The sequence below is a fragment of the Grampus griseus genome (genome assembly GCF_964374135.1).
Source record: "Grampus griseus genome assembly, chromosome: 10".
Lineage (NCBI taxonomy): Eukaryota > Metazoa > Chordata > Mammalia > Artiodactyla > Delphinidae > Grampus > Grampus griseus.
In genome coordinates, this window is record NC_139004.1 from 36,780,008 (window position 1) to 36,793,834 (window position 13,827).

At 50.4% G+C, this 13,827-nt stretch overlaps 1 protein-coding gene across 1 annotated transcript in view; it reads right to left on the bottom strand.

Moving 5' to 3' along the window:
* Positions 1 to 5,050: 5,050 nt before the first annotated feature.
* The window catches only part of FGD2 (FYVE, RhoGEF and PH domain containing 2), a 28,231-nt gene continuing 19,454 nt past the window's right edge, over positions 5,051 to 13,827 (bottom strand). The window contains exons 13-16 of the mRNA XM_082662746.1: positions 10,273 to 10,404; positions 7,269 to 7,415; positions 5,949 to 6,095; positions 5,051 to 5,601 (exon numbers count right to left, since the gene is read on the bottom strand). Of these exons, the coding sequence (XP_082518872.1) occupies positions 5,386 to 5,601; positions 5,949 to 6,095; positions 7,269 to 7,415; positions 10,273 to 10,404 (642 nt within the window). The 3' untranslated portion in view covers positions 5,051 to 5,385. The remainder of the gene's footprint in view (positions 5,602 to 5,948; positions 6,096 to 7,268; positions 7,416 to 10,272; positions 10,405 to 13,827) is intronic.

Here is a 13,827-nt window from a genome sequence, read left to right on the forward strand (position 1 = left end):
ATGGAAAGGAACAAAGTGCTGGTCCACGAACAACGTGGACGAGTCTCAAATACACGAGGCTGAGTAAAAGGAGCCAGATCCAAAAGTCTCCGTACTGTATGATTCCAAATACATGACATTCTGGAAGAGACAAAACGATAGGTCAGAGAACAGAGCAGTGAGTGCCAGGGACCAGAGGGTGAGGGGAGAGGATGACTACAAAGGGGCAGCACGGGGAAACTTCTTGAGGTGATAGAGCTGTTCTATGTCTTGATTGTAGTAGTGGTTGCGTGACTATACCTTTGGCCAAAACTCATAGAACTGTTTTATAAATGGTGGATTCTACTGTATGTAAATTATACGTCAATAAATCCTAACTCATTTAGTGCCATAGTAAGGCCACTTCCCCCTTCCCCACTCAGACTAACCATTGCTAGGGAACCCCTGGGGACCTGAGCCAGGGTTCCCAAGCTCAAGAACTGGTCCTGCCCTTTCTGAAGGGACTGTTCATCAGAACCACTGGTGAGCTTTAAAATGCTGATGTTACAGCCCAGCCAAATGAGGGGTTCTGATTTAATGGCCTTGGGGTGCAGCCTGAGCATTGGGAGTCTTTCAAAAGCTTCCCAGGTGATTTAAATGACCGAGACACTGAGCTCCCTAAGAGCAGGGCCTATGATTTACTCCACTTTGTATTCCCAGATACTCCATAAATATGTGCATTGCAGTGCATAGAGGCAGACAGCACAGAGTGAAACGGTGAACGCCTGTAATAATCACATGTGGCCACCACTGCTCTGAGTGCTGGACCCCCTCCCCCGCAGTCCCCAGGAAGGTAGGACCATGGTTAGCCCCCTTTGCCAGGTGAGGAAACCCCAGCCCAGAGTAATGAAGTCTCACCCAAGACAATATAGCCAGTAAGTGGCAGAGCTGTGTGGAGGCCTGGACCCACTAACCACTGGGGATACTGCCCCCCAGTGCTGGCTACGGGCGGACTTTGGAATAAGACGAGCCAGGGTTTGAGTCTGGGTTCATTACCTACAGCCTGGTTGACCATGGACAAGTTATTTAGCCTTGACTGGTTTTACCTTCCTCATCTGTATGTAAAATGTGGACAGTCGAACCGATGCCAAAAGGCTGTTACTGAATGAATGAGATGACGTGTGCCCAGTGCTGACTGCATAGTAAATACTCAATAATTCTAGCAATAATGAATGTAGGAAGAAATGAGTGAATGAATGAGTGAATGCCATTCCTGGAGCCCCAGGACCAGGAGGGAAGGCAGGGAGGGGCAAGGTCTTCCGCTGACTCAGGGTCCACGAGGCCCTCCAGAGATGCCCCCACCCTGGCATCTGCCAGCCTTCCCTCCCCCCACCCCCAGCTCCCCTTCCAGGGTCAGGGCACGTGGGCACCAGAGCCGCCAGACTGCTAGGGGAGCCTCCAGCCTTTTAGATGTAAGGAGCTTCAGGAGTGAAAATTTGAACCCCTTAGAGTCTTCCCTTCCTGATGTAGACCATGAGCCTGGGACAAACAGGGTCACTGTGTGAGCAAAGCCAGGGTGAGATGCAGCCAGGGAAGGGCAGAGACTCCCCCAGGCCACACGGGCCTCTTTGAACTCCCAGGAGAGAAGCCTTGAGGCTGGCACCCTCTTGGTGTCCATGGCTTTCTGGTGGGACCCTGAGTTCTGCCAGGTCCAGGCTCTGCTCTACCCTCTGGTCACTGCACGTTGCCACATCGTCACACTCATTCATGGAATAAGCACTCCATTCCGGCCAGTGCGTTCAGGTTGCGTTTCCCAGCGGCCGCTGGGGTACCCGGCCTCTCGGCTCTGGCACTGATGCCTAGTGATCCCACATGGTGGCAGCTCAGGATCCCGGGAAGGAGGGCAGGGTGGGTGAGTTTTCCTTTGGTCCTTTTTTTTTTTTTTTTTTTTTTTTTTTTGCGGTACGCGGGCCTCTCACTGTTGCGGCCTCTCGTTGCGGAGCACAGGCTCTGGATGCGCAGGCTCAGCGGCCATGCCTCACGGGCCCAGCCGCCCCACGGCATGTGGGATCCTCCCGGACTGGGGCACAAACCCGTGTCCCCTGCATCGGCAGGCGGACTCTCAACCACTGAGTCACCAGGGAAGCCCCTGGTCCTTCTTTTATTGTTCCCTTAACACAGGAAAGGCACTTTTGTTCTTGTGATTATAGAATAATACCTCATATTGAAAAAACATTCAAATACCACAAGCATGTAAAGAAGAAAGCAAAACAGCCACTTGTAAAATGCGTCGTGGACCCCTTTAGTTGGTGCAGATGTGAAGTATCTTCATCCACAGCCCAGTGGGCTGGAATGCTACCTCTTCTACCCCATGTTATGTGACCACAAGCAAGTTTTACTCAACCATCGTTGCTTTGGTTTCCTCATCTGTAAAATGAGGATTTGGTATAGTGTCTACTTCTAATGCTATTATGAATTAAGTGCAATCATCTCCACCAAGGCCTTAATCCAGTGCTTGACACAGAGTGAGTGTTTTAAAATGTTAGCTCCTTCTGTAGTTATCGCCCACTTAACACCTCACAGGCGTCTTCCTAGGTGAGTTCATTAAGATTGAAGCCTTCTCATTGAACAGCGGCACGGTTCTCCACTGTGTGTACGCAGCAGTTTGCCACAGGTTCCCTCTCCGTGGGCGTGAGTTTATTTGCTGAGTCTCCTTTGGATGGATATTTACAGTTTCCAGTTTGGGAGACTAGTGTAAATAATGTGCGTGAGTCTTGTCACACTGATTTGTCTCCTTGGGGTAAATTCTCAGAATTGTAACTGCAGGTCGAAGGGTTAGAATGTTGGGGTGTGTGCAGCTAGAATGTCAGGGTGCTAATGCCTAGAATTTGGGCATGTGCACAGTTCAAATGTTGGACCCCTTCCTTCCGTTTCACACACACGCTTTAAACCCCGTCTCTGGATGACAGCTCTCATGTTTACAGCCCCAGCCTAGACCTGGTGCCTGAGCTCAGATACCTGACTACTGGCCGAGGCCGTGAGTGGGCACCTCAGCTGTAACTCGTCCATGTGAGAGCTCCTGGTGTGTCGCTATCCCCCAAACTGCCCCTTCCATGGTCTCCTCATCTCAGTTAGTGGCAGCTGCACCCCACCACCTTGTTCTCAGGTCAGAGGCCTTAGAGTCACCTTTGGCTCCCTCTTTCTCTCCCACCACATTCATTGTATAGGGGAGTCTCCTCCACTCTACCTTCAAAATATACCCAGAATCCTAGCCCTTCTCACCACCTTCACTGTTCCAACCCTGATATAAGCCTCCTTCTCTCTCACTTGATGGTAGTGGCAGCCTCTCAACTGCTTCTACCTTCATTCCTTTCAGTCCATTTCAACAAGCGGCAGGAGGGAGTCTGTTAAAACAAATCAGATTCCCCCCAAGACTCCCCATCTCATTCAGCCCTGCCTCTACTGACTCCCCACCTAAGGTTTAGTGATGATTTGATGTCTTCTCCTCTGATCTCCTTCCTGCCCACTCCACTTCAGCCACACTGACCTCCTCACTGTTCTTTGCATGTACCAAGCAGGCTCCCACCTCAGGACCTTTGCACTTGCTGTTCCCTCCACCTGGAATGCTCTTCTCCCAGACATCTGTGTGTTTCCCTCCCTTTCTTCTTTCCTTGATGTTGTTTTTCAAACATGTGTGTTTTTCACACACACATCCTATTCCCCCTCTGCTCCCTTTCTTGCTTTTTTTTCTTCCACTAGAGTGATGAACCATCCTGGTTTGCCTGGAACTGAGGGGTTTCTTGAGACTTAAGACTTTTACTTTTAAAACTAGGAAAGTCTGGATGGTTTGTCACTCTATTTGAGCACTCATCACATCTGATATGTTCTACCTTTTATGTATTTATTTTGTTGAATAAGAATATAAACTCCATGAAGGCAGAAATGTTGTCTGTCTCCTTCACTGCTGTACCCCCAGTATAGGTACTGCATTTGGCTCAAAGAAGATGCTCAACAAATATTTGTTGAATTAAGGAATGAACTTATGGCCAGGTCAGCCTGGTCCCCAGAGAGATCATGCCAATTAGGTTTTCTTGGGCTTTAAAAAATACCCTACGGGGCTTCCCTGGTGGCGCAGTGGTTGAGAGTCCGCCTGCCGATGCAGGGGACGCGGGTTCGTGCCCCGGTCCGGGAAGATCCCACATGCTGCGAAGCGGCTGGGCCCGTGAGCCATGGCCGCTGAGCCTGCGCGTCCGGAGCCTGTGCTCCGCAATGGGAGAGGCCACAACAGTGAGAGGCCCGCGTACTGCAAAAAAAAAAAAAAACCCTACGGAAGGGAGGTGGCCTCAGGTTGGGGGGTGGGGGTAGGCAAACTGCTGGGCCTAGAAGGGGACAAAGATCTATGACTGGTCTGTCTCACCTTCATCAGGGGCAGAGCAGCCCAGCAGCAGCTGGGCCTGATGGAAGTGGCTTCGGGTGTCAGGGCCCCGGCTGGGGTTCCTGGATGTGGCCTGCTGGTCATTGCCACCCCCTGGTGGTCTCTTATGAAAAAGCAGCCTCACCCACCAGCCAGAAATGCTCCTGCCCTCTCCTCCTGCTCCTACCTTTCCTCTCCTGTCTTTCCCCATTTCCTTCCCCCTTTCCTCTCCTTTTCTGCTCAGCCAATTGCTCTGCTACCCGATGGACAGAGCCTTCACCTTAGTGCACTACGTTAAAACCTGGCTCTGGCATCCACCAGCTGTGTGACCTTGAGCCAATGACTAAACCTCTCTAAGACTCAGTGTCCTCATCTGGAAAATGGGGATTATAAGTCCTGAAGGTAAAACAAGATAATCCATGTAGAACACTTAGAACAGTGCCTGCCTCAGTAGATGTCTGGTATTTGTTATTATTATTAATCTCATGCCTAGCACTTGGTAGTTTGCTTGCTTTGTTCTTCATCCGGATGACCTAGGCTGCGCATCAGACTCCTATGGGTACTCCTGAAACATACCCATGCCTCCCCATCCCAGACCAGTCAAATCAGAAATCTTTGGTGATGGATCCAGGCCTTGTAGTGTTTGAATTTTTAGTTTATATTTATTTGTTGGTATCTTTTAAAGCTTCCCAGGTGATACATACGTGCAGCCAGCCTGTGAACCACATTGGTGACCAACAGTCCTGGGTTACCTGGGACTTTCTTAGTTTTAGCACTGGAAGTCCCATGTTCCAGGAATCCCCTCGGCCCTGGGCAAACTGGGATGCTTCGTCATCCCCTCCCCAAAGGAATGAACCCATGTGTTCTGAATCTCAAATCAGGACACACGCTCTGAACACAGACGACTGGAAATCAATTCTTTGAAAGCTCAGCTTGGGGTGGTGGGTCAGCTGAAGTGTCAGCCCGTGTGTGGCAGGAGCAGGGCTCTGAGGGGGAGAGGGCCCCGCTGTAGCTTAGTCAGACAGGTCCCTGTCGTTGGGCCCCCCGGGGCTCAAGCCGCTGGCCGCCCGCTCCATGGCCTTCACCCAGCGATCCTTCAGCTCCTCGGTTTCGGCCTTGAAGGTGTAGAGCTGGCCTGACTGTTGCAGCTGGAAGACCCGGGGGTCCGCCTGGGGCCCAGCGGTCACCTGGTAGCCCAGCAGGGGGATGGAGGTGTGGGCCCTCATGTCCTGGGAGGGGAGGGCAGAACTGTGGGCTGCTGTCCTCCCATTCAGCGCCACTGCCTCAGACGGCTGTTTGGAAGGTACCAGGCACACACCTGCCTCTTGCCCCCCAAAAACCCATGAAGTGGGGTGGGGTGGCAGGAGGGCATTGAGGAAGAGGACTGGTCACCCCCTGAGGGCAAAGCAGTCATGACCTGGAGTCTGGGCCCAGCTCTGAAAGCCACTAACCCTGTGACTTGAGGGAACCAGGTCCTCATTGAGCCTCATCTGACTTATGGGGCCAACAGTACTCACCCCCACCGCCACCCCTGACACACACACATACTGTGAGGAGGGGCGGGGCGTGGCATTACCTGGGGGGCAGCGTAGACATAGAGCACGAGGGGGTCATCCCGCGGGATCACGCAACAGCCCCGGGACCCGCTTTTGCCCCACTTGTCCCCGAAGAGCTGTAGGAAGCTGCACATTAGGCTCTGCTCGGACCCCGCTGCAGCTCCTTTCTGAAACCAGAGAGAGGGGCTGTCAGGGAACAGAGCACCCACTACCTGACAGATGTCGGTCATTAGAAATCACTCTTTCTAAACCTTTCGGCAACGGTGCAAGGAGGTATTATTTGTCCCTGAGGCTCAGAGAGGTCCCATCAGGCACTTGCAGTCACAGAGCTGGCCAGTGGCAGAGCTGCAGTCAAACCTCAGCCAGCCTGACCTCTGCGCAGGTGCTCGGAGGGCTTATTCCCTGAGAGCTGCCCCAGGGAACAGAACTGGAGCCTGAAAAGGGGCAGACCATCCCCTCTCTCCAGGAGCAAAAGCTGTGTGGTATGGTCTAGTGATTGGGGAGGGCATGGGCAGGGCCGGGGCCTAGAAGAATGAGGGAGGATTGCAAAGTGGGCAGATGTCAGTGGAAAGGAACCAACTTGAACCTGGGAGCTGAGTTCAGCTGGAATAGGCTGGGGTCTTCTCCCACCTCCCAAGGACAGTGGGATGTCAACCTGGCTTTAATGAGGGAGTGGCAGAGGGGCGGGGGTAACCAGTGTCTAGGCTGGGTGCCAGTGCCCCAGAGGTGCTGACCAGCAGTGAGAGTGCCTGGGGCTGGGGGTGGGGAGTGGCTCAGCCCCAAGGACAGCAGAGAACATCTGTGGTAGAGATCAGAGAGCTGGTTCCTAACTCGCTGTGTGACCTTGGTCACTTCTCTGGGCCTGGTCTCCAACCAGCTGGTCCCTGAAGTCCCTTCCAATTACAATGGAGTCTCCAGGCTGCCTCTTCCCTGCAGTGGGACTCTGACCTGCAGCCTCAGTATCCCCATCTGTAAAATGGAATCAGCCGCACCAGCTCTTTTCACCTCCTGGGACTGCTAGGGCAGGGCATGGGGATATGAACAGGAGTGGTCCAGAGGGGCCGTGCGATTATCGGATGAGGATGCAGAGGAAAGGTGGAGAGCCTGGGCCACAGCCTGGAGCCAAAAGTTGCTTCTATTTGGTGACAGGCGCAGCTCTGTTTTATTTGGCCAGGGCCGGGCCGGGGTGGGGGGGTGTTCCGTCGGGGGTGCTGTCTGTGGGCAGAGAGAGAAGGACGGGGAGTGTGACCACGGCAGGCTTGTTCCTCAGCACCGAGGACAGTGCCAGCACTTGGTGAGGCCGTGCACACATTTGCCTAGTAGAGGAAACCGGCCCTCACCTCCAGGATGCCACGCCTCTTGTCCTCCTTGTCCTCAGGGAGCACATTTCCGGTGAGGAACGTGTAGCAGTCTAAACAGACTCGGCTGGGCCTGTTGTCATCATATTTGAGCTCAGCCCGGTAGTCGGAGCACCTGGCACACACCACCTGGGGGAGGACAGGCAGGAGGGGCTTGGGGGCTGAGGTGAGGCACGGAGGTCCCCGTTCGTGCCTTGGCTCAGGAGGTGGGGACGTGAGAGCAACACGAGACCAGAGGAAGAAAAAGAAAGCTTCAGGAGAGGGATGGAGGCAGAGCTGGGCATCCCCTGCGCTGGCAGAGGCCCAGCCACCTGGAGGCTGCAGTGCAGGGGGAGAGGGCCCGCAGCTGGGGGCTTGAGGCCTGGCCCCCACTGCAGGAGCTCAACCTCTCTCCCTTCACGTTCCCCGTTGTGAGGGCAGCTACTGATCCCGGGGGCTTGACCTGTGCACACCCCTTGCATCTGATCACTTCTCTGAGCGCTCTCTCTCCCCTCTGTCATCTCACATGACTCCCAGCAACCCCACCAGGTGACCAGCCCTGGGACTTTTACTCTCACCTGCAATGAGGGGACAGTGACTTGATGAAGGCCACAGAGCTCTCTGGCAGCAACTGGCCCTCCTCAAACAGAAGGTGTCTTTACGGTTCTACAGTTTAGCATTAAGAGTCATGCAGATTTTGCAGTCCACCCAATCCTAGAGTCAAACGTGTTCTGATACAAAAATGATGGGCTGGCTGTTTCTGCCAAGAAGACCCGCCATGTGGAGTCTGTGGAGTGGCGCCCGGCCCCCAGCCCACCACGGAGACGTCCCCAAGAAGGCCATCACACATCAGGCTGGGGAGATCGGGTGAAAGAGGCATGAGAAAACCTGGGGAGAAACACAGGCACTGCAGGATGTGACTTCCAGGAAGACTGGAGTGTCACAGTGAGTCCAGGATGTGGGATTGGAAATGGGGGCAAGAGATAGAGACTTGGACGAAGGGTTATTCATCAGGTAGCCGGTCTGTGTGCCCAGCACAGCATGTGGCCTGGGAGGGAGCCACAGGGGAAGGCCTGGGCTTGCCCCACCATCACCAGGATTCCTGTCTGGCAGGCGGGGAGGCAGAAACTGGGCACCCAACCACCAAAGGATGACTCACAGAGTACAAACGTTCACACGGGCAGGAGAAACCCCAGAATCGGGTGCCTCACACAGCCCCACACACAGGGCTTCAGCTACCTTGAGAATATTTTATTTTGTTTTTTATTGAGATTTAAAATTTTTAAATACAATTAGCAAGTATTTATTTTCTCCTCTCCTCTACCAACTTTTTATTTTGAAAAATTTCAAACCTGAAGACAAGTTGAAATAATACAGTGATACCCCCACCACCAAATTCACGAATTGTGAACATTTTTGCCACTTTTGATTTATCCCTCTCTCCCTTTCTCTCTCTCTTTCTCTTTCTCTCTCTCTACACACACACACACACACACACACACACACACATACATATATATATTTTTTCTGAACCATTTGAGTTTAAATTACAGTCATCATGTCACATCACCCTCAAATATGTAGCTGGTGTCTCCTAAGAACAAGGGCATTCTCCTCCCTATCTACGATGTCATGATCACACACAGGAAATTTAACATCGATACAATATTGTTACCTATATATGCTTCATAATCAAATTTCCCCCAGTGGTCCCAGTAATGACTTCTGTTTCTGGTTCTGTTTTTCCCATCCAGGATTCAATCAAGGATCATACATTTCATTTAGTTCTCAGAATATTTTATTTCTTTTTTGTACCTGGAAGGCAGGTACATGAGTGTTGTTATATTGTTCTTTGTGCCTCTTTGTATTTCTTAACTATTTAAAATAATTTTTTAGAAACTACTTACAAAGTTACAAGCGTGAGTAGACTCAACTCTTGTTTACTGATGTGACTCACCGAAAATGGAAGCTAATCCCCAGATCCTTTCTATTTGGCTCTGATATGAAACTCACTTACACGAACATAGGTGTGTCCCAGTCCTAGAAATTTACTTTGTGTCCTGATTGCAGTTTAACACATTTGGGGACGCCTCGCTGACTGGCCCCAACCTGCCCAGCTGGTCTCCTCCTGTCCCCCGAGGTCATTAAAGACGGAGGTCATTAAAGGGCTTCTCTGTTTGCAGAGTAAATGGAGAGGGTTGTAATGTCAACAGAGAACAGCTCAAGTACAGCAAGTGCTTAAAAAGCAAAGCAAGATCTGCCTCTGATAACTGGGCCTGAGCTGACAAGAGGGAGGAGTGGTTCCTTCCTCAATCAGCTGGTGGCTGTTCCTCTGAGTGAGGCTGCCCAAGTGATTAAGGAGGGGGAAGGAAAGGGGGACAAGGAGAGGGAAGGGGTTAACCTTCTTTTGTTGAGTCCTTACTACCACCCTGGAGGTAGGTGTTACTAATCCCCATTGTACAGGTGAGGAAGCTGAGGCTTGAACCTGGCGGGCAGAGTTAGCAGCAGAACCGAGCAGGTGCTGGAGTGCTGAGGGTTTGCCAAGAAGAGGAGGGGACAGTTAGCTGAGGTCGGTCAAGAAAAGAGGACGGTGAGGGGTGGGTGAGTAACAGGTGTGGGGCTGATGAGGTGGTGGATAAAAGGCCCGACAGGGGCTGAAGGATTTGGGTGCCCCCACCCAGGAACTGGAGACCATTTCCTGGTGCTGGGCCCTGGGGGTCTTGGGAAATGGTGGTGAGGAAGCAGACGAATGAATAGGGTCAGCTTTGGGGAGTGTCTTGAACAGGTCGCTTAACCTGTCTGAGCCTTGCGTCCTACCTGCAGAATGGGGCAAACAGCCGACCTGCTTCACACGTGGGCACCATGAGGCCCCCAAAACAGGTAACTCACACGCCTGGCACAGTTAGCGCCCAGCACTTCTGGCTGTACTGGTTGAAGCGGGCAGGGTTGGCAGGGATGGGAGGGCAGGGCCTGAGCTGGGAAGGCAGAGGCCGAGGTGGGTACTCACATAGCCGCAGGCCCGGCAGTGGTGGCGGCGGCGCATCAGGGCGTTGAAGGGCTCCTGGCAGCGCATACACATGGTCACCATCTTGTCACGGACCCACTGCGGCGCCCGGAGGCCCAGCTCCTCGGACTGCAGCTGTGGGGTGGCAGGGTGGGTACTTCAGGACCCCCTGTACCCACCTGCTTGTGGCAGAGATTATGTGTGCCATGTTTCCCAGTGGCTTCCATGTGAAGCGGACTGGACGAATACAGACCACGTAAAGGGGAGGTCAGTTACTATGAGCCCTATTTTACAGGTGAGGTAGCTGAGCCCCAGAGAGGTCAAGGGACTCAGCAAAGACACCCAGCAGGCCAGAGTTCAGAGCTCAGATCTGAAATCAAGTCACAGACGCTCTCCATAACTACCACCCCACCTGCCTTCCACCTTCCCTTGGTCTCACATTTTTCAGGCACTTTCAAAACCCAAACCTGGGCATGCGCTCACTCCCTCTTGCGAGAACAACGGAATCACGACTAACTGCTGAACAATCATCCACAGGAAGACAACAGAACTCGCCAGAAAAGATACCCCACATCCAAAGACAAAGGAGAAGCCGCAATGAGACAGCAGGAGGGGCACATCACAGTAAAATCAAATCCCATAACTGCTGGGGGGTGACTCACAAACTGGAGAACACTTATACCACAGAAGCCCACCCACTGCAGTGAAGGTTCTGAGCCCCATGTCAGGCTTCCCAACCTGGGGGTCCGGCCACAGGAGGAGGAATTCCTAGAGAATCAGACTTTGAAGGCTAGCGGGATTTGATTGCAGGACTTCGACAGGACTGGGGGAAACAGAGACTCCACTCTTGGAGGGCACACACAAAGTAGTGTGTGCATCGGGACCAAGGGGAAGGAGCAGTGACCCCATAGGAGACTGAACCAGACCTACCTGCTAGTGTTGGAGGGTCTCCTGCAGAGGTGGGGGGTGGCTATAGCTCACTGTGAGGACAAGGACACTGGCAGCAGAAGTTCTGGGAAGAGCTCCTTGGCATGAGCCCTCCCAGGGTCTGCCATTAGCCCCACCAAAGAGCTGGGTAGGCTCCAGTGTTGGGTCGCCTCAGGCCAAACAACCAACAGGGAGGGAACCCAGCCCCACCCATCAGTAGACAAGTGAATTAAAGTTTTACTGAGCTCTGCCCACCAGAGCAATACCTAGCTCTACCCACCACCAGTCCCTCCCATCAGGAAGCTTGCACAAGCCTCTTAGATAGCTTCATCCACCAGAGGGCAGATAGCAGAAGCAAGAAGAACTACAATCCTGCAGCCTGTGGAATGAAAACCACATTCACAGAAAGATAGACAAAATGAAAAGGCAGAGCGCTATGTACCAGATGAAGGAACAAGATAAAACCCAAGAAAAACAACTAAATGAAGTGCAGATAGGCAACCTTCCAGAAAAAGAATTCAGAATAATGATAGTGAAGATGATCCAGGACCTCAGAAAAAGAATGGAGGCAAAGATCGAGAAGGTGCAAGAAATGGTTAACAAAGACATAGAAGAAAAAAAAAAAAAAAAAAGACCTAGAAGAATTAACAAACACCTAGAAGAATTAAAGAACAAACAAACAGAGATGAACAATACAATAACTGAAAAGAAAAATACACTAGAAGGAATCAATAGCAGAATAACTGAGGCAGAAGAACGGATGAGTGACCTGGAAGACAGAATGGTGGAATTCACTGCTGCAGAACAAAATAAAGAGAAAAGAATGGAAAGAAATGAAGACAGCCTAAGAGACCACTGGGACAACATTAAACTCAACAACATTTGCATTATAGGGGTCCCAGAAGGAGAAGAGAGAGAGAAAGTTCCTGAGAAAATATTTGAAGAGATTATAGTCAAAAACTTCCCTAACATGGGAAAGGAAACAGCCACCCAAGTCCAGGAAGCACAGAGAGTCCCAGGCAGGAAAAACACAAGCAGAAACACGCCAAGATACATAGTAATCAAACTAACAAAAATTAAAGACAAAGAAAAATTACTGAAAGCAACAAGGGAAAAATGACAACATACAAGGAACTCCCATAATGTTAATAGCTGATTTCTCAGCAGAAACTCTGCAAGCCAGAAGGGAGTGGCATGATATATTTAAAGTGATGAAAGGGAAGAACCAAGATTACTCTACCTGGCAAGGATCTCATTCAGATTGAATGCAGAAATCAAAAGCTTTACAGACAAGCAAAAGCTAAGAGAATTCAGCATCACCAAACCAGTTCTACAACAAATGCTAAAGGAACGTCTCTAAGTGGGAAACACAAGAGAAGAAAAGGGCCTACAAAAACAAACCCAAAACAATTAAGAAAATGGTAATAGGAACATACATATCGATAATTACCTTAAACATGAATGGATTAAATGCTCCAACCAAAAGACACAGGCTTGCTGAATGGATACAAAAACAATACCCATATATATCTTGTCTACAAGAGACCCACTTCAGACCTAGGGACACGTACAGACTGAAAGTGAGGGGATGGAAAAAGATACTACATGCAAATGGAAATCAAAAGAAAACTGGAGTAGCAATACTCATATCAGATAAAATAGACTTTAAAATAAAGAATGTTGGGCTTCCCTGGTGGCACAGTGGTTGAGAGTCCGTCTGTCGATGCAGGGGACACGGGTTCGTGCCCTGGTGCGGGAAGATCCCATGTGCCGCGGAGCGGCTGGGCCCGTGAGCCATGGCCGCTGAGCCTGCGTGTCCGGAGCCTGTGCTCCGCAATGGGAGAAGCCACAGCAGTGAGAGGCCTGCGTACCGCAAAATAAATAAATAAATAAAATAAAATAAAATAAAGAATGTTACAAGAGACAAGGAAGGATACTACATAATGATCAAGGGATCAATTCAAGAAGAAGCTAAAGCAATTATAAATATATATGCACCCAACATAGGAGCACCTCAATACATAAGGCAACTGCTAACAGCTATAAAAGAGGAAATCAACAGTAACACAATAATAGTGGGGGACTTTAACACCTCACTTACACCAGTGGACAGATCATCCAAACAGAAAATTAATAAGGAAACACAAGCTTTAAATGACACAATAGACCAGATAGATTTAATTGATATTTATAGGACATTCCATTCAAAAACAGCAGATTACACTTTCTTCTCAAGTACACACGGAACATTCTCCAGGATAGATCACATCTTGGGTCACAAATCAAGCCTCGGTAAATTTAAGAAAATTGAAATCATATCAAGCATCTTTTCTGTCCACAACACTATGAGATTAGAAAACAGTTACAGGGAAAAAACACAAACACATGGAGGCTAAACAATACATTATTAAATAACCAAGAGATCACTGAAGAAATCAAAGAGGAAATAAAAAAATACCTAGAGACATATTACAACGAAAACATGACAATCCAAAACCTATGCGATGCAGCAAAAGCAGTTCTAAGAGGGAAGTTTATAGCAATACAAGCCTACCTCAAGAAACAAGAAACATCTCAAATAAACAATCTAACCTTACACCTAAAGGAACTAGAGAAAGAACAAACAAAACC